The sequence below is a fragment of the Heloderma suspectum genome, chromosome 4, assembly GCF_057233095.1.
Source record: "Heloderma suspectum isolate Gila_16-S chromosome 4, 16-S_ref, whole genome shotgun sequence".
Classification (NCBI taxonomy): Eukaryota; Metazoa; Chordata; class Lepidosauria; order Squamata; family Helodermatidae; genus Heloderma; species Heloderma suspectum.
In genome coordinates this window covers 227,545,231-227,566,141 of record NC_139461.1, presented here as the reverse complement: position 1 = coordinate 227,566,141, position 20,911 = coordinate 227,545,231, and the positions used below count along the sequence as shown (strand labels likewise).

The following is a 20,911-nucleotide window of genomic DNA, read 5'->3' as shown; positions in this document are numbered from 1 at the left end:
GGTTTTGCTGTGTTTCCTGTGGTAACGTTTTGGCTTAAAAGTTAAAGTAATCGTGCAAAAGTGTTGGAGGGACTAGGCCCATGAATCGCTTAACCTGAACTTGAAGGGTTAATACGTACCTGAGTAAGGTGGGATCTCTGGGAGGTCCTTCTGCCTTTTCCTTGTCTCCTCCCTCTACTGTCCTATCTCCTTCCTCCTGCAAGGGATGCTGAGCATGGGGCTGACCTCAGCCAACTTGCCTTGAGATGTAAGTTCGTTATACCTCCAGTAAAAGTCTATTCCTAACCCACCACTCGAGTGTGTTTTGTCTACATCCATGGCTACTGATGGGGGGCTGATTCAGACTTCAAAAAGAGCCTACATAAAAAGTGCTTTAGTGCACATTTTTTAAATGGTGTATTTAGGTCAACTATCCCTTCCCTGTCTACTAGCATGGATGGAACATTGCTGGATATACGCACAGGAAAAATGCTATGCCCCCAGAAGTATGGAATGTCGATTGTAATTCCACTTATAGCAGAAGAGCAATTCTTGGAGAGTGCTAGAGACTCTCAGTTGGAAAGCATCACATTTCTCTATATCCACTTATATTTAAGAACTATATCTAGGATATTGAAGCACTAAGAATTTATTTTTGCACAGACACCAGTAAATGGGAAGAGCATTTGTTTCCAACTGTCATTTCTGAGTAGCAAATTACTTCTCTTATTCCTAGTAACCTAGGATGGTGGTACATTGCATCTCTGGATGGATGCAACACCATTATGTCTGCAAGTGAATGGCTGGGAGTTTCTCTGTCAGGAAGTAACTAGCAATTCTTTTACTGGTATTTATTCAATGCTATTAATTTCTGCAGAGCTTGGATTTAAAATTGTTCTTCGGGAACTGGAAAGTCAGATTCCATGTTCCTTTGAAAAGAGGCTTTAGATTTCAAAAAACAGGTTTTGGGAGAGAATTGTACAAGGTTTGTTAATCTTAGTACCATAAATTGGACAACAATAAGAGAGTTACAGAGGCCTGGGTAGGTAATCTAGTCTAACCGCCTGGTTGATGCAGGGAATCCACAGCTTCTGCTTCAAGAGGTGCACTGAGGGATTATTATTATCATTATTATTTTGCCCAAATGCAGTTGAATTTCATTTTGAGGATTTCTACACAAGGCTACAATCCCACGCCCTTCTTAGGGCTTCTGCTTCCGGATTCTTTGTGGGATTAAGTTCAGCTCCATTACATGTGCTTCCCCTTTTTTCCCCGGGGGTTTCCTTTGTCTGCAAGTTCAATATGTTTCACTATACAGCCACTAGATGGCACTGTGATATAACAGGATTACAGAAATATACCAGCCCTTGGATTGCTATTCAAATTTATTACTGCATTTTGTCAATCTTTTAAAAAGCTGGGATAAAGGTTAAGAAGGATGGGAGAATCCTTGGAGGTTGATGACATTGTGTAAAGGATCTGCAAACTTCCATGAGTGACCAACCATGAGTGCACGATAAAAGCGTCGTGTAGAAACCTCAAAACTGAGTTAGTTTTGGCCCAGTCTTCCATTCAATGAAGGTGATTTTGAATTGTATTCATGTCTTCTGAGGTGCTCAGCTTTCCCTTCCAGTTTTGAGTCACTGCAAATTTGATAAGGATTCCCTCCAGCCCTTCATCTATGTCACTTATCAAGCAGATGAAGAATATTTGGCCCAGAACAGTCCCAATGACACCCCACTTGAAACCTCCCTCCAGTTTGATGAGGAATCATTGAGGAGCACTTTTGGGGTACAGTTTTCCAACCAACTGTGATTCCACCTGAATTCATTCAGCCCACATTTTAACCAGTTTGCTTATCAAAATATCATGGAGTACTTTGTCAAATGTTTTGCTGAAATCAAGATAAATAATACCCACAAGAATTCCACAGTCCACTAGTAAACCATAAAAGAAGCACCCACCACTGATTAGTCTGACAGGATTCATTCTGGACAAATCCATACTGGCTTCTACTAACCACTGTATTGTTATCAAGGTGCTTATAAATGGACTCTTCTATCATCTGTTCTTATAACTTCCCCAGTATCGAAGTCAGACTGACCGGCCTGAAGTTCCTGGATCTTCCTTTGCCCACGCTTTTGAAGACGGGGGCAACTTTTGCTTGTCTCCACATTTCTGTAAGTACATGCACTAACAATAATTAGAAGAGGACAAATACAAGCAGCTTACTTTGTTTGTAGAGAAACAAGGGCATCTTGGAACTTGTTATTTAGAAATAAATCCACAGCTGCCATACATTCACCAAGGGCAACATTCAAGTCCAGTGCAGATGATCTGTAAAAAAGAAAGAATTAATGCTAACTTTTCTTCTTGTGATGTGGCATGAAAAATAAAGGTTCTCCCATGAAGGGTCAGCATGATAACTATCAGAATACTTTTCTTAGGTGCCATGTAATACATGAAGCACAGTCAGCACTATCATTTATCACCTTCATCATGTTGGAAAATATCATCAGGCACTCTCATCTGAAAGGATCTTTTTTTTAAAAAAAAAAAAGATGGGCCAGGTACAATATTTTGTACTCATGAAGGGATAACATTTATTCATTATCATCATCATCTACATGTAGGACCTGTGACAAAATGCTGTAGCATATCTTTACCCACTAAGAGTGCTGCTGTTCAGGGCTCCAATCAGCCCTGAAAAGGAAATTTGTGGTGCTGTTGTCCCTGTGGTCAGGGAGAGAACAGAGGGGAAATAACAGTTTTTCAACTGACATCCTGACATTCCATTCGCAAATGCTCTCAACCATAGACTGGATTGATAGACTCACTCCACCTCCCAACTTCTAATTCCTTTAGATTTTTGGGGGGTAGCAGTTATAAACAGAGGTATTTGATAACTACCGCTCAAGTCACAAATATCCCTTTCTCGGGCAAGGTGACTGAAAGGGTGGTAGCTGGTTAGCTGCAGGAGTATCTGCCTTACAACTGGAATATGATAACATCTGGGTCCCATATAAAACTCTGTGAATTATGCAGTGTGATGGCACCAGAAAAGCCTCGTCTAGAAGCACCTTAGGACCAGGTGGATCTCTGTGGGCTGCAGCTGTGGCACTGCAGCAGGAACTAAGATTTTTTATTTATTTATCTATTTATTACATTTCTAATAGCCAAAGCTCTCTGGGCAGTTCACATGGTTTCAGACCTCGGCCCCACACTGGAACAGCCTTGGTCACCCTGGTTGACGATCTTTCCAGGCTCCAGTTAGAAGGAGGGGCGGGATATAAGAATAAATAAATAAATAAATATAGAAGATCAGAAGTCATTGCCAGCATTTAAAAAAATCTTTTAATTCACAGATGTATGTACTCCTACATACCTATGGAGTCCTCCTAATATATAGGATGTTCTGCGCTGTTTAATTATGAAAAAGAATAAGAGCCACTATGCCATCATTTTATATCCTACAGAGAACCTGAAATAATATGTTAACCTACTGACCACTCAGCATTTCATAAACCAATTAGTCATCAATCTCCAGGAGCTTGTGCAATTTCCATATCAAATGTAAAGACCGACTTTGCCCCAGAGGCACAAGTGGAACTATCCATTTCTTACCTTTGTCTTTTGACATGGTAAGCTGGGACACAGCTGGCAGCTTGAGTTGTCAGCATCATACACCAAGAGAGTACAGAATAGCTGGAAGCAATCCACACCAGCTCTTCCCTCACATCTCAGGGCAGGGAGTGTCCGTCTGGTGGGCAGACTGCACTCAAAGATTCTCAGTGACCAGACTGGCCATTTAGAAAGAAATGTTAAGAGAGATTTAGCTTTAATATCTTTTGAAATCAATTGTTTGTTTCCAAACTATCTCAAAAGGGGATTTGTTTCTGCTTATCTTACAAAACCAAGATCAGTGACGAGCTGATGTCATCCTTTGCATTTTCTTTCCCCTTTCTTGCCTGTCCTAAGTAGTTACCCATTCTCACAGCATGCATGCTTTTGGGACTTTAATTTTCATATACATTTACATAGCCTCTCGGAGGTTCTAAACACTACAGGAATAATCGTAACATAAGGGTAGAGCTCAAATTGCTCGGTGGATAGTATGGATAGTATGAATAGCGGATAGTACCATCAACCTACAGCCTGGCACTTGATTCCCAGGTTCCCACTACCACCAGTTTATTAAGACAGACCTTCTATCAGACTTTTTTTTGCGGTGTGGTTGCTTAGCTCAAACTGATAAGAAAATGGTTTCTATATCAGGACCATATTAACACCATTATTGGGACACTATTACCCCTGTCGTGAAAGACCTGTACTGATTGACAAGTGCTTTTCAGGCTCAATTTAAGGTGTTAGCTTTAACCTTTGAAGGCCTAATCAGCTTAGGACCTGGCTACCGAAGGGACCGCCTGTCTCATTATGAACTTGTCTGGTTATTAAGATCCGCAGGAGAGGCACCCTGGAAGGGCACCATTGTCCACAGAGGCCTGACTGCCAGGCACACGTGAAAGAGCTTCTCCTATGTTGCTTCAAAATTGTGGAATGAGCTCCCTCAAGAGCTATGATTGGCCCCTACTCTCTTGGCTTTCAGAAAGGGTGTGAAAACCCATCTTTCTAATTTAGCTTTTTAAACTATATAGTAGGTTCAGCCTTTTGCTGTTTTTAATGGTCTTGTTTTTATTGTGTTAAGATTTTATTCTTTTAAGTTGTTGTACACCACTTTGATAGTTTTTTTAAGCTAATATGGCGGTATATCAGCGTTAACAATATATAAATAATAAATAAAAGTGCCTGATGGGGCTTAAGTTCCACAAATAGCTGCTGTAGCACTCCTGACATCTAACTGTAGGATCCATGCGCCCACCATCTGTGCCACTGTGGCAGCTGGTCAGAGGGGAGAATGACCACTCTGCTCACTGCCATGCTGCAGCACCACTATTTCAGCTTATAGAGATCCACCTGTTTCTAGGATGCTTCCACATGAGGCTTTGATAGCACTCTTGCCTTGTCTCCTTTGCAGAATTTTACACAGGGCCCAGATGTCATCGTCTTCCACGTGTAACCGCCTGTGTTATCCCACCATTTCTTCTGCCTTTACCTTTCTACAGGAAATTTACAGGAGGAAAAGATGGAATAGCTGCACAATTACTTCTGATTGGTAGCCCTAGGAGCCATCCATTTAGAAGCACCCCTGTAAACCCCAGCCTGGCTCCTGAGCCTGAGCCGCTCTTGGACTGCCCAGCCCTGCTTGCCCCTTGACTACCAGCCCTGACAACTCTTCAGAAGACCATAATTCTATTATACACTTAACACTATACATTTTAACAAGCAAAGTGCTGATCATTAGGCGGGATAGCTAATACCCTGGAAGACAGAAACAAAATTCAAAGTGATCTTGATAGGCTGGAGCGCTGGGCTGAAAACAACGTAATTTAATAGGGATAAATGCCAAATTCTGCACCTAGGAAAAAGAAACCAAATGCACGGTTACAAGATGGGGGATACGTGGCTCAACAACACTACAAGCGAGAAGGATCTTGGAATTGTTGTCGATCACAAGCTGAATATGAGCCAACAATGTGATGTGGCTGCAAAAAAGGAAAAATGCTCTTTTGGGCTGCATTAATAGAAGCATAGCTTCCAAATCCTGGGAAGTACTAGTTCCCCTCTACTCAGCACTGGTTAGGTGTCATCTGGAGTACTGTGTCCAGTTCTGGGCACCACACTTTAAGAAGGATGCAGACAAACTGGAGAGGGTTCAGAGGAGGGCAACAAAGATGATCAGGGGACTGGAAACAAAGCTCTATGAAGAGAGACTGAAAGAACTGGGCATGTTTAGCCTTGAGAAGACTGAGGGGAGATATGGTAGCGCTCTTCAAGTCCTTGGAAGGTTGCCACAGAAAGGAAGGCCAGGATCTCTTCTCCATCATCCCAGAGTGCAGGACACGGAATCATGGGCTCCAGTTACAGGAAGCCAGATTCCAGCTGAACATCAGGAAAAACTTCCTGACCATTAGAGCAATATGACAATGGAACCAATTACCTAGGGAGGTGGTGGGCTCTCCCACACTGGAGGCATTCAGGATGCCGGACAGCCACCTGTCAGGGATGCTTTGACTTGGATTCCTGCATTGAGCAGGGGGTTGGACTCAATGGTCTTACAGGCCCCTTCGTACCCTACTATTCTATTATTTTATGATTAGGATGTGACATATTTCCTGTGTCACTGCAGCAAATGTGTAAAGCCAGGAGGCCCAACACACTACAAGCTTACTGCCAACTTGTGGTGAATAACCCTGTAGCAAAAGAGGAGCTGGCACTATGCAGCCCCCGAAGACAGACACAGCATGACAATACATAGGCCATCCCACAATATGGCTTGCAGCAGGCTGGCACACCCAGCAGTCAGTGACTCTACAGTGTGAGTTATTGGGGCAATGAAACTGCATCCAGAGCAAGACTTTCAGAGTCCTTGCCAGCCAGTAAAGAATGAAGACATTAAATTAAATGAAGACATTAAATACCAGGGGAGAGAACAGTTCCTAGAATGCCCCAACAGGACCTCCTCCCCTCCAGCAGCTTCAAGGAGTTAAGAACTACAACACATTCTATACAATGATAGGTTCTTTGGAAATAATAATTAAAAACCAACAATAGTGTCTTATCATTCATAACCAAACTTGGTTTGCTGTCTTCCAAAATTATTTAACTGACATGTTAATATTCCCATTGAACGTTAACAGCAAATTAATTCTGTAAGCTCTTGCCATCTTGCTTTTTTTGTTTTGCAGTTCCAAACATAAATATAGTGCCTTGCTTCAGCTCAGTTGAACAACAACAGCCATTAACCTTTGAATACCCAGTTTTATCTCTAAATGTCCCCTCCAGCTCCAAGTATTTGGACAGCTAGATTTTAATGTATATGCAGTTATACTCATACACCTATGAAAGGATTTAGCAGATACCCTTGCAGTGTTTTTCTTAATTCCTTAGCACGATGATTATGACTGATGATGATGGATAAATTATTACCCGACAGCTAGCAAACCTAGCTATTGACTATGCTAAAGCCTTTGACTGAAAGGGGAAGATATATCCAACTGAATGCAGAGTTCTAGAAAATAGCAAGGAGAGACAGGAAGGCCTTCTTAAATTAACAATGCAAAGAAACTGAGGAAAACAATAGAATGGGAAAGACTAGAGATCTTTTCAAGAAAATTGGAGATATCAAGGGAATGTTTTGTGCAAAGACAGGCATGATAAAGGACAAAGAAGGCAGGGACCTAACAGAAGCAGACGAGATTAACAAGAGGTGGAAAGAATACACAGAAGAACTATACAGGAAAGATCTGAATGTCCCTGATAGCCATGATAGTGCGGTCACTGAACTTGAGCCGGACATCCTAGAGAGTGAAGTCAAGTGGGCCTTAGGAAGCATTAGTAACAACAAAGCTAGCGGAGATGACAGTATTCCAGCCGAGCTATTTAAAATCCTAAAAGATGATGCTGTTAAAGTGCTGCACTCAATATGCCAACAAATTTGGAACACTCAACAGTGGCCACAAGACTGGAAAAGGTCAGTTTACATTCCAATTCCAAAGAAGGGCAATGCCAAAGAGTGTTCAAACTACCGTACAATTGCGCTCATTTCACATGCCAGCAAGGTGATGCTCAAAATCCTACAAGCTAGGCTTCAGCAGTATGTGAACCGAGAACTACCGGAAGTACAAGCTGGGTTCCGAAGAGGCAGAGGAACTAGAGATCAAATCTCCAACATTCACTGGATCAAGGAGAAAGCAAGAGAATTCCAGAAAAACGTCTATTTCTGCTTCATTGACTACGCTAAAGCCTTTGATTGTGTGGATCACAACAAACTCTGGCAAATTCTTAAAGAGATGGGAGTACCAGACCACCTTAACTGTCTCCTGAGAAACCTGAACGAGGGTCAAGAAGCAATAGTAAGAACCAGCCCTGGAACAACCGATTGGTTCAAAATTGGGAAAGGAGTACGACAGGGCCGCATATTGTGGCCCTGCTTATTTAACTAATATGCAGAGTACATCATGAGAAACGCCGGGTTGGATGAATCACAGGTTTTTAAGACTGCTGGGAAAATTATCAACAACCTCAGATATGCAGATGATACCACCCTAATGGCAGAAAGCAAAGAGGATCTTGTTGAGGGTGAAAGTGGAGAGTGCCAAAGCTGGTTTGAAACTCAACATTAAAAAAAACGAAGATCATGGCATCTGGCCCCATCACTTCCTGGCATATAGAAGGGGAAGAAATGGAAGCAGTGACAGGTTTTATTTTCTTGGGCTCCAAGATCACCGCAGACAGTGACTGTAGCCATGAAATTAAAAGACGCTTGCTCCTTGGGAGGAAAGCTATGGCAAACCTAGACAGCATAGTAAGAAGCAGAGACATCACCTTGCCTACAAAGGTCCGCATAATCAAAGCTATGGTTTTCCCAGTAGTAACGTATGGCTGTGAGAGCTGGACTATACGGAAGGCTGAGCGCCGAAGAATTGATGCTTTTGAACTGTGGTGCTGGAGAAGACTCTTATGAGTCCCCTGGACTGCAAGGAGGTCAAATCAGTCAATCCTAAAGGAAATCAACCCTGACTGCTCCTTGGAAGGACAGATACTGAAGCTGAAGCTCAAATATTTTGGCCACCTAATGCGAAGAGAAAACTCTCTGGAAAAGACCCTGATGCTGGGAAAGATTGAAGGCAAAAGGAGAAGGGGACGGCAGAGGATGAGATGGCTGGATAGCATCACCGATGCAATGAATATGAACTTGAGCACACTCTGGGAGACAGCGGAGGACAGGAAGGCCTGGCGTGCTATGGTCCATGGGGTCACGAAGAGTCGGACACGACTTAACGACTGAATAACAAACCTAACCGCAGGGTCTTGCTCCCACTAGCTTTTGCAACATAGTGAGGGAAGGAAGGAGATGGTTGGTTGGGCATGTGATCTTGCTTTAAAGCAACAGAGGATGGATTTGTTCAGCACACCAAAAACACAATCTTGAAAACAGACGAAATGTCCTTCGCCTCAGGCAGCAAAATGTCTTGTGCTGGCCCTGCCTGTAAGGCAGGTTAGTCTAAGAAGGAATGACTGGTCCTACTGAGCTTCATGACTGAGTGAAGAACTGTACTCAGATCTTCCTGGTCCAGGTCTGGCACACTACTGACTATAGCACATTGGCCATCCAGTTATAAGAAACAGCTCAAGGCCATAAATAGTAAGCCATGTAAATGAACAGACTTCAGGCCAATATCAAGTATAACAAATTGGGTACACGTTTTTAGTAAAGATAATAAGCTCCTGTGTGTAGCAGAAAATGGTGCACACACTGTACTCTTATGCATACAGGGAGAATTGACATGAGGGTGCACGTGAAGGTGTACAAGCAGTCCTCTTCATGCATTCTGAGGTACTACAGGCCCATGAAGTGATGGTAACATCTACCTTCCTGCATGTTTATCCTAACTCTGAGCAGGGTCAGCCCAACCACAGGGGAAACCTGGGCACCTGCGTCAGGTACGTAAATACCTTGGAGTTTAAGGCAACGCCAACATTTTTGGAGGACGTACACAAAGGTAGTTTGTTGGCTGGGCAATAGCAATCCAGGGGACATGATGGAGGGCCTTCTGGTCTCTACCAGCTATCCAGGGAATGCGTGTAAAGCAGAGGAAGTAAGAACTGCCAGACAGTAAAGATTAAAAATGAGAAAAGACAATGCTGGACAATCATTTCACCATTTAGCTCTTATGTTTCAAGATACAAAGACACACAGAAGCATGGGAAATTTGTCTAGTGCCACAAGAAAAACCAGGGCCAGCCATGGCTCCAAGTGTATTTGCTTTTTAATTAAGTAGAAAATTGGCACCAATGGAAGTTTAAAAACAACCACCACAACCACCACCACAACAACCGCTATGTAACATGGGGGGCATGAGTTTTAGAAGCATTATGGCTGGGGAGGGAAGGATTAAACCTCACCTCTCCAGGCTCTCCACACACTGCAGTCCCAGTCTAAATTGGAGCCCCACACTTACTTTGGAATAAGAAAAAAAACCAGGTGTAGCAGCAAGCTACATATTACAAATAATGCAGTTTGTCCCATAATTACATTTAGATACATTATAGGTTTGATGTAATTTTTTTTTATTATGAAATGATCAGTCTTCCAGCTTTATCCAAAAATGGGAGAAAAAATTAGGACAAGAGTTTCAAAGAACAGAATGGTCTAAGAAATGGAAAAATATTTTGAGCAGACTATTACCAGTTGATCTGAAAGTAAACTTTTTACACACATAACACCAGTGGTACTTAAGTTACTTCAAGTTTATAAAAAGTTACATCAAATTTAGCTATATGGCTCCAAGTCTTTCAAATGGGAAAACTCTTAGCTCCAGTGTTGAAGAACAACCCCGAGATGTTAAAGCTAAATGAAATACCTATTCTTTATACATGATACAGCTGCCCAAACTCTCTCCTCCAAGTGCCAAACAGCTTTCAATCTACCAGACAGAGCCCCTTCAATGTTCTACAGCCTTTATGAAAGCAAAGCAAATTCAGTAATAATCTAATAAAAGCAGCCATCTCATGACTGCCAAAATGAGAGAGAAAATGAACAATCAGCCCCCACAACCGTTAATTTTAATTTTTTGTGCCACCACTGTCTTTTTAGCCAATTTAAAAGCTTATGAATAATTCAGTAATGAATAAGCTTATTAAAGAGAGAATAAATTCTGGCATATCCTGTCCTTTACCAAGGCCTGTTTAACATTTAATAGGTCCACATCTCCTCCTGTGCTTTGTAGAAAGCTGGCAGCAAATTCAGCCTAGACAAGCTCATCCCTCCCTTAACTCATACAGTCCAACTACACATTGAGCAGTAGGTGGGATATTCTGGGATTTTAAGTTTACAGAAACAGGGTTTGAGGTGGGGAAGGGTGAAACAATATTCCCAGCAGCGTTTTTTCCTAGAATGAAGCCTGGTCCTGAAAATATTTGAAGTGAAAATGAAGTGTCTTTGAGAATGTGCAGAGTGCCTCTCCCTCACACGTTAGCAACTAATTTCATTTAGCAAGTGCTTGATAATTTCAGTGAACATACACCAGACAACAATCAAGAGGTGGACAAAGAGTGGCCAAACAAACTCAAAGCCTATCAATAGTTTGCAGAACCATCAAATGAATTAATAGAGGGTGCAATTCAGACAAAGACCAACATGTCTAAATCCTATTGAAGTCTGTATTGCAGTTTAGCACTTGGTTCTCTGTGATTTCAGCAGGACTCTGATGTTCTTCAGACTTCCCTGGACTGTACCTGTACCCTTCCTTTCTCTGGGCTGTGTCTATATATACCTGGAAGACTAAATAGGAAGTAATATTAGGACTAATGGGAAAGTAGAGTGCATGCTGGGAAATTCCTATCTATAAAATTCATCAGGATGATAGGCAGGCATTATTTTACCCCCTGATGAGCCACAGTGTGTGCCGGTCGCCATTTATGCAACCTCTGATTGGACAGTTGCCACATCATCAGGACCTGGACATCAGGGGTTATGTGAGGGTTTGTTATAGGGTTGTGTTTAACCCTTGCTTAACCCCTGATGATCAGAGTCGCATGAGATGATTGGGGATTGAATATACAAATTGTGCCCAGCAGACGCTGCAGCTCTCCAAGGCTTAAATAACCCATGGTGAGCCATGTGTCATGGGAACCAGGTCACTGAAGTTTTTTTAACCTTTGCCTTTGGCAATTAAGATTATCTAGGAGTTGTGATTGTTAAATCAAAATAAAAGCCCAGGTCTTTTGCAAAGCATTTTGCTTCAACCTAGCAAGCTCCATAATTGGATTTTAATAAGCCAGCCTGGCCCTAAGTTGCTAGAAGGAGAGGCAATGTGGTGCCCTCCTAATGTTTAGGACTACAGCTCCCATAATCCCTGATCATTGGCCATGCTGGCTGGGGCTGATGAGAGTTGTAGTTCAAAATATCTGGAGGGCACAAAGTTGCCCACCCCATCCATCTGAGCTGCAAGTTAACTTTGACCCAAGTTCTTGGAAGCAGACCGTAAAGAGCAGCCTTGTTCAGAACCTGAAACAGAAATTCTTCTTCAGCCTCAAGACATCTAACAGAATGCATTTTAGTATAATTTAGAACTAATTACATTTAATATAACTGTAGTTCATATTTCTATTCTTTGCATACAAATATATAAACTATTGTTTGCTTGACTTTCATTATTATTATTATTACTATGATGATGATTATCATTGGGTTGGATCCAGAGAAGCACTTATCACAGTTCTGCTTGGCCTGGAGAAAGGGGGCAGGAAGGCAGTCTTCACAACTGCTCCTTCCCCTGCAGCCCCCTGAAAAGCTGTTCTGGAGGACTGGGGGACCCTTTGGAACAGCATGGGAGTTGATGGAGGGGGTTGCAAGGGGAAGGAGTCAGCACAGTGTTACCCAAACTTCTGTAGCTCAGGAAAGTTTTTCTTCTTTGCCCTTATATCCAAAATGTTCACTTTTTAAATGAATAATAATTACCTTAGCAGAATTAAGGCTTGTTTTTATTGCTCTGGAGGGCGGGGCTAGAACTAATGGGTGGAAATTGCAAGAAAGCAGATTTTGGCTAAACATTAAGGAAAAACCTCCTAAGCCCAGGGTCCTCAATGCAGTGCCCGGGGGTGCCATGGTGCCCGCAGACACCTCCAGTGGCGCCTGTGAAGGGGTCCCCAACACGGTGCCCCTGGGCACTGGAATTGTTTTCATTTTTTCAATATACGTACATGGATTTATAAGAAATTCATAGAATTTTCTAGCAATTATACATAGGCTTCAGCAAAAGTGAACCAAATATCCAAATAAGTATCCATTTGAAGGTGGCATCTATATGCCACCTGTTCAAATATTGAAAGCATCCTCAGTCCATTTCATTATAGGAGGTGAGTGTTTATCCTTTCAATGTTGTAGTATCATTTGTTAATTTCCATAAAGAGGTTAATAATTTAAAAGCACGTGTACATCAATTAATATTAAAGACTGTTCAGTACAAAATTTATATGTGTAATAACCTCTCACCAAAAAGAAGCAAGAACCATTAGCTGTACTGCACCACCAGCAATTAGTTAACTTAGACAATCACTTATTAAAGAGACATTGCAGTATCCAATAGACACAAAAGTTTTTTCTGAATAAGATACAGCCTAAGATCTCCAGATGTAACAGGTAGACACCAAAGCGGCAATCCATTGATTAGGCATTTTGTGGTGGTGCCCACAGCATGGTCTCAAATCCCCAAATGTACCCACAAGTCCAAAAAGGTTGGGGACACCTGTCCTAAGGTGAGGGCTGTTGGCAGTGGAACAGACTGCTTCAGGAGCTGGTGATGGGCTCTCCTGCACTGGGGGTATTTAAGTAGAGGCTGGATGGCTGTCTGTCAGAGATGGTGCATTTGCAAGATCCCTGCAGTGAGCAGAGGGAGTGCCTTCCAAGGGACTCTACATGACCTCAGAAGAGCCTGCCTGCTGTGTTCCTGCATACCTCACTGATTTAGGTTTCCCTGATGAGTGGAAATACACCAGCTCAGAGTTAGGACTCAAGCAGAGAGCTCTGGGCATCCTCCTCCGAGGGCACGGTCTCCAAGGGCATTTCACTGCACCAGGAGTGAGCAAATGGTCCAAGCCCTCCTGCTGTGGAGAAGTAGCAAAGTTATGTGCCCTCAGTGGAGACTGATGGGGAGGCCGCCAAGCCTGAGAAGTAAAACACATAGAGATCCAGCGGGCAGCCTCCCCTGCAGATTGGTACTTTAGGCTCACAAGCATCTTTAACGTATTTATCATGGCACAGTAGCTGCTCTCTTGCAGTCCACGCCAGCACACCATTTCTGGATCACCGGGAACACTGGGGAAGCATAGAAAACAGGTATTTGAGGCTGCGTGAGAGAGTTTTCTCCTCATATCAGTTTAGCCAGTGGTACAGGTGTGTGTCACCTTTTTTTTGTCATATGTAGCATGACTCATTCACCTGATCAATCTGGATGTTGCTTTGTAAGCTAACTTCTGTCAATGCTCACCTTTGGGTTGGTGGCGGAAGAAAGTACAGCCTATTTTCTGAATGACTGTACAACAATGTTCCCCAGATGTTGGACTAGGAGGATGCTGGGAGCTGTAATCCAACACATCTGGAGAGCACTAGTTGGGCAATGGTGCTGAACAACAGATGATACAACTTACAGTGTTAATTCAGCTTGAGCACAAGCTAGGAGGTTTTGACTAGATTGATGGCTCAAGCGTTAGTGCTGTTCAGTGGAATTTGTTGTTGTTGTTCAGTCGTTCAGTCATGTCCGACTCTTCGTGACCCCATGGACCATAGCACGCCAGGCCTTCCTGTCCTGCGCTCTCTCCCGGAGCGTGCTCAAGTTCATATTCATTGCATCCGTGATGCTATCTAGCCATCTCATCCTCTGCCGTCCCCTTCTCCTTTTGCCTTCAGTCTTTCCCAGCATCAGGGTCTTTTCCAGAGAGTTTTCTCTTCGCATTAGGTGGCCAAAATATTTGAGCTTCAGCTTCAGTATCTGTCCTTCCAAGGAGCAGTCAGGGTTGATTTCCTTTAGGATGGACTGATTTGACCTCCTTGCAGTCCAGGGGACTCATAAGAGTCTTCTCCAGCACCACAGTTCGAAAGCATCAATTCTTCGGCGCTCAGCCTTCCTTATAGTCCAGCTCTCACAGCCATACGTTACTACTGGGAAAACCATAGCTTTGATTAGGCGGACTTTTGTCGGCAAGGTGATGTCTCTGCTTCTTACTATGCTGTCTAGGTTTGCCATAGCTTTCCTCCCAAGGAGCAAGCGTCTTTTAATTTCATGGCTACAGTCACCATCTGCGGTGATCTTGGAGCCCAAGAAAGTAAAATCTGTCACTGCTTCCATGTCTTCGCCTTCTATATGCCAGGAAGTGATGGGGCCAGATGCCATGATCTGAGTTTTCTTAATGTTGAGTTTCAAACCAGCTTTGGCACTCTCCTCTTTCACCCTCAACAAGAGGCTCTTTAGATCCTCTTCGCTTTCTGCCATTAGGGTGGTATCGTCTGCATATCGGAGGTTGTTGATAATTCTCCCAGCAATCTTAATTCCGACCTGTGATTCATCCAACCCGGCATTTCTCATGATGTACTCTGCATATAAGTTAAATAAGGAGGGTGACAATATGCAGCGTTGTCGTACTCCTTTCCCAATTTTGAACCAATTGGTTGTTCCATGTCTGGTTCTTACTGTTGCTTCTTGACCCTCGTACAGGTTTCTCAGGAGACAGGTAAGGTGGTCTGGTATTCCCATCACTTTAAGAATTTGCCACAGTTTGCTGTGATCCACACAATCAAAGGCTTTAGCGTAGTCAGTGAAGCAGAAATAGACATTTTTCTGGAATTCTCTTGCTTTCTCCATGATGCAGCGAATGTTGGCGATTTGATCTCTAGTTTCTCTGCCTCTTCGAAACCCCACTTGTACTTCCGGTAGTTTTCGGTTTGCATACTGCTGAAGCCTAGCTTGTAGGATTTTGAGCATAACCTTGCTGGCATGTGAAATGAGCGCAATTGTACGGTAGTTTGAACACTCTTTGGCATTGCCCTTCTTTGGAACTGGAATGTAAACTGACCTTTTCCAGTCTTGCGGCCATTGTTGAGTGTTCCAAATTCATTGGCATATTGAATGCAGCACTTTAACAGCATCATCTTTTAGGATTTTAAATAGCTCAGCTGGAATACTGTCATCTCCGCTAGCTTTGTTGTTACTAATGCTTCCTAAGGCCCACTTGACTTCACTCTCGAGGATGTCCGGCTCAAGTTCAGTGAGCGCACTATCATGGCTATCAGGGACATTCAGATCTTTCCTGTATAGTTCTTCTGTGTATTCTTTCCACCTCTTCTTAATCTCATCTGCTTCTATTAGGTCCCTGCCTTCTTTGTCCTTTATCATGCCCGTCTTTGCACAAAACGTTCCCTTGAGATCTCCAATTTTCTTGAAGAGATCTCTAGTCTTTCCCATTCTGTTGTTTTCCTCGATTTCTTTGCATTGTTCATTTAAGAAGGCCTTCTTGTCTCTCCTTGCTATTCTCTGGAACTCTGCATTCAGTTGGATATATCTTCCCCTTTCTCCCTTGCTTTTTGCTTCCCTTCTTTCCTCAGCTACTTGTAAAGCCTCCTCAGACAGCCACTTGGCTTTCTTGCATTTCTTTTTCTTTGGGATGGATTCCGTTGCTGCCTCCTGAACAATGTTACGGACCTCCGTCCATAGTTCCTCAGGCACTCTGTCTATCAGGTCTAATCCCTGAAATCTATTCCTCACCTCCACTGTATATTCATAAGGGATATGATTTAGGTCATACCTGAATGGTTTAGTGGTTTCCCCTACGTTCTTCAATTTAAGCCAAAATTTTGCAAGAAGCAGCTCATGATCTGAGCCACAGTCAGCTCCAGGTCTTGTTTTTACTGACTGTATGGAGCTTCTCCATCTTTGGCTGCAAAGGACATAATCAATCTGATTTCGATATTGACCATCTGGTGACGTCCATGTGTAGAGTCGCCTCTTGTGCTATTGGAAAAGAGTGTTTGCTATGATCAGCATGTTCTCTTGGCAAAACTCTATTAGCTTTTGTCCTGCTTCATTTTGTACACCAAGGCCATGCCTGCCTGTTATCCCGGTGATTTCTTGACTTCCTACTTTAGCATTCCAATCCCCTATGATGAAGAGGACATCTTTTTTTGGTGTTAGTTCTAGAAGGGGTTGTAGGTCTTCATAGAACCGATCAACCTCAGCTTCTTCGGCATCAGTTGTTGGAGCATAGACTTGAATTACTGTGATGTTGAGTGGTTTGCCTTGGATTCGTACTGAGATCATTCTATCGTTTTTGAGATTGTACCCCAGTACTGCTTTTCCCACCCTTTTGTTGACTATGAGTGCTACTCCATTTCTTCTAAGGGATTCTTGCCCACAGTAGTAGATATGATGGTCACCTGAATTAAATTCGCCCATGCCTGTCCATTTTAGTTCGCTGATTCCCAAGATGTCGATGTTCAATCTTGCCATCTCATGTTTGACCACCTCCAGCTTACCTTGATTCATTGATCTGACATTCCAGGTTCCTCAACAATATTGTTCTTTACAGCATCGGATTGTCTTTTCACCACCAGACACATCCACAGCTGAGTGTCCTTTCGGCTTTGGCCCAGCCGCTTCACTCTTTCTGGTGCTACTTGGAAATACCCTCTGCTCTTCCCCAGTAGTATATTGGACACCTTCCGACCTGAGGGGCTCATCTTCCGGCATCATCTCTTTTAGCCTTGTGATACGTTCCATGGGGTTTTCTTGGCAAGAATACTGGAGTGGGTTGCCATTTCCTTCTCCAGTGGACCACATTTTGTCAGAACTCTCCACCATGACCTGTCCGTCTTGGGTGGCCCTGCACGGCATAGCTTATGGCTTCACTGAGTTACGCAAGCCCCTTCGCCACAACAAGGCAGTGATCCATAAAGGGGGTTCAGTGGAATATTCCTTCTCAAATTGCCTGAGGCAAAACACCACTCCTTAGCCTTACTACCCCAGCTATAAAATGAGAAGAGAAGCAACCTTTGCTGCCTCATGGCTCTGTTGTGAGGGCAGGCCAACTAAAAAGATGGAAATCACTGTATGTAATTTAAGAGATTATTAATAAATAAATAAATATCAATCCATTTCCACCCACTGAGTATTTTATTATTTGAATCTATTTCCTATAAATCTACCAGAGCAGGAACCAATTTATACTCTTTGCCCTTTCCAGATTTTTTAATTCGGTACTTTCTTTTGGGCATGATTGTGGAGAAACATAAATTTATTGACCCAGCTTGGACAATACACATAGGAAACAGTGTGCGTGTCTGAAGAGGCTGGGAATATTTTACACATTCTAGAGACTCCTCTCCCCTCCCCTGAATTCACACAGCAGGGAGACCCGGAATCCTGCTTGCCTGCCACATTTGCTGACTGGCAGGGGTTCCCTGACTCTACCTGACATTAACAGAGAGCAAATAACCCTTTGTCTATAGTGCATGCTGTCCTCACTTGCAGAAAATGGGATCTGTCTCACTTTGCTCTTCAACTACAGTTTTGCAGGATTAAATGACTCTTAAGAGATGTGTGTGTTGCCAGAACTGTAAAAACAAAGGAAGTGTTCTTTTCTCTCTCTCTCTACACATAAACATACACACACACACACAGCAAGAGAGAGAGAGAGAACCAAAAACCACGTAATATAGTATGGCAAGCACCGATTTTCTAACATAGCAGAAAGCCTAGATAGTGATATTTGTAAGAGCACTTTCTAAGTCAGGGACATTCGTATTCCTTTGGGTTAATTGCTATGTATATTTAGACAGAAAAAAGCCCTACAACACCCAGCATTTCTCCAGCCAGCCATGGATTGCACCTTTAGTCTTCTAACAATTTTGCAAGTTCAGTGAAGTTCTTCACCTCTTCTTTTCTCTCTCACCAGTGCCAGGAAAGTCCTAGGGTTTGCCACTACAAATCTTATTTCATAAGCAGGAGGTATCTGGGGAGGAGAAGGACCTGTCTTGTAGATCTTCGCAATTGTGGAAATCTATATGGGCAAAACTCTTTCAGGCACACTGAACCTAGGTTGTCAAACCCTCTATTAAGGAACAGACGTGTCTGTGAGGAAAGGACTTTGCAATCCTCACACCATTCTTTTGACTAGCAGTGCCTTCTACAACAGAGGTTGGCAGACTTCAGGCTTGTGGGATCTACTTTGTTTTTTTTACTAGAACCCTGACATGCACCAATCAAAGCCTAGTGCAAAAGACAGAGAAAGAATTCTGAGCCCAATGATTTGTTCTGAGTACCAGAACTGAGTGAAGCCCACAGTCGTACACAAAAATCTTTTCCTAGTTATGCTTCAAGCTTTCCTTCATTCAGCAGTATAATTTGTGGTGGGTGGTTAGTCATTTTGTTGCTGTTTGTTGTTAAACATTTAGCAGTCAGAAATCCTTGCCTGCTATTGCAAATCACATAGAGATCTACCAGTAGGTCCAGATCTACTTTCTGCCCACCTCTGTTATACATGCTCAGTTAGCAATACTAACTCCTCCAAGAAATCCCCCAAATGACCAAGCTCTGCTTATTGAAATCTCTCTCAGAGCTGTATGATCCTGATCAATGTGAACTCTTTTGCTAGAAGGCCACTTTGAGAACAGAGTGAGGAGCAACAGGCCTATGCCTCAACTCCACAAAGTGGCCCTGCAGCAAATTCTATTGCTATTAGACACTACTTTCCTCGCAGTGACTTTGCCTCTAGGTTAGCCAGAGTTAATTTGTTACATTTATATCTCGCCTTTCCTCCAAAGACTCCAAGGCAATGTACGTAATCCTCCTCCTCTCCGTTTTATCCCCACAACAATCCTATGAGGTAGGTTAGTTCAGAGGCCTGTTGCTGACCTTTACTACACACCAGATACTTAAGCACTATCTAGTCACCCAGATGCTTCCAGGCGAGGTTTTTATAGCACCAATTGTCCTGCTTCATTTAGGGCATTTTACCGTGTGTGTGTGTGTGTGTGTGTTCCCACCACTTCTTCCGACATTTCTATTGCAGCAAACAATCCAGTAGGAAAGACAGAATAACTGCACAATGCCTTCTCACTGACAGTACTAGAAGCATGCACACAGACACTGAAATCAAGGTGCCAGCTGTTCCAAAAACCAATTTAGTACTACACGCTCACCAGCAGCACTACTGCAAAGCACTCTCCTGTACTCTGTAGCTCAGTATAGTTTCCTGGAGAGCTCTTTTCCCCAAACCCTCCCCCCCAAAAAAAGAAAAAAAGAAAAGAGCCCTCCGGTAAAGAGGGTCAGCTCTGGATCTCCTAGGCTCGGGCATCTCCCCAGACTTCTAGCTCAAGGAAACAGCTCCAGGCGCACAGGCCAGCCATCATTTCTATTAGATGGCCCACATTATGCCTGGCTACAGTTTCAGTTCAGCTGTAGAGGTGCCACCTTTCTTATATATGTTTTTGACTTTTATACGTTGCCTTTCTATAAAATATTCAAGGCAGCTTACAATCAGGAAGAGGGAGGGACGAAACACCCACCAATACACCATTATATGTCTTCAGCAGTGCCGTGCACAGTCAACAGGTCGGCCATGCAAACATTCAAGAGGTGATTCACTCCATTTCCAGGCCAGGAAAGGCATCACCAGTTGATTGCCTGCCTGCCTGCCTGCCTGCCATACAACTGTTAAAAGCACAAGGCGTGGCAACCCCAGAGGCGAGTCTGAAACCGAGAACAGGGTCAACTCCTCCCTCCCCGCCATCCAGGCATCTCTACCAGAGTACCTAGGATCCTTTGTCCTGCAGCTGCTCCGAATCTCTTGCGCATCCATGGGGAATAGCAGGAAAGACGGTCAGCTCTGGACTTGCTTCCAACGGTTTCCCCCGATACACAAACAGCGGTAAATCCAGCTGCTCCTCTCCAGCTCGAAAGCCAGCGGCGCACGCATAATGCAGGATAAGTGCAGGCGGGCGGCTTCAGAGTAAGCTTCCCGCTGGGCTGGGCTCCTCCTCCATTTGCTTTCCTAAAGGGGCCGCAGCAGCTGCTGCTTCTAATTCTTAAGCGATAACTAAGAGCAGCAACTGCCGCCTCTAGGTCTTAAAGGGCACAGGGTGTTTGCTAAACCAGCTAGATCAAAGAAATCAACCCCACCCATTGCATCTGGTCAGGGTATGGTACCAGGTCAGACAGAGGTAGGGTGGCCACTTGTGAATCGCCAAGGAAGAGGGCTCTCATCACCACAAAAGGGTCCAACAAGACACCTATTTGCAAAAAAAAAAAAAAAATCATAT

General features: G+C 43.4%; 1 protein-coding gene across 1 annotated transcript in view; it reads right to left on the bottom strand.

Annotated features, from left to right (window-relative positions):
- The window catches only part of TTC39A (tetratricopeptide repeat domain 39A), a 109,025-nt gene extending 88,374 nt beyond the window's left edge, over positions 1-20,651 (bottom strand). Inside the window, exons 1-2 of the mRNA XM_084852544.1 lie at positions 20,405-20,651; positions 2,212-2,316 (exon numbers count right to left, since the gene is read on the bottom strand). Of these exons, the coding sequence (XP_084708670.1) occupies positions 2,212-2,316; positions 20,405-20,451 (152 nt within the window). The 5' untranslated portion in view covers positions 20,452-20,651. The remainder of the gene's footprint in view (positions 1-2,211; positions 2,317-20,404) is intronic.
- Positions 20,652-20,911: the final 260 nt, after the last annotated feature.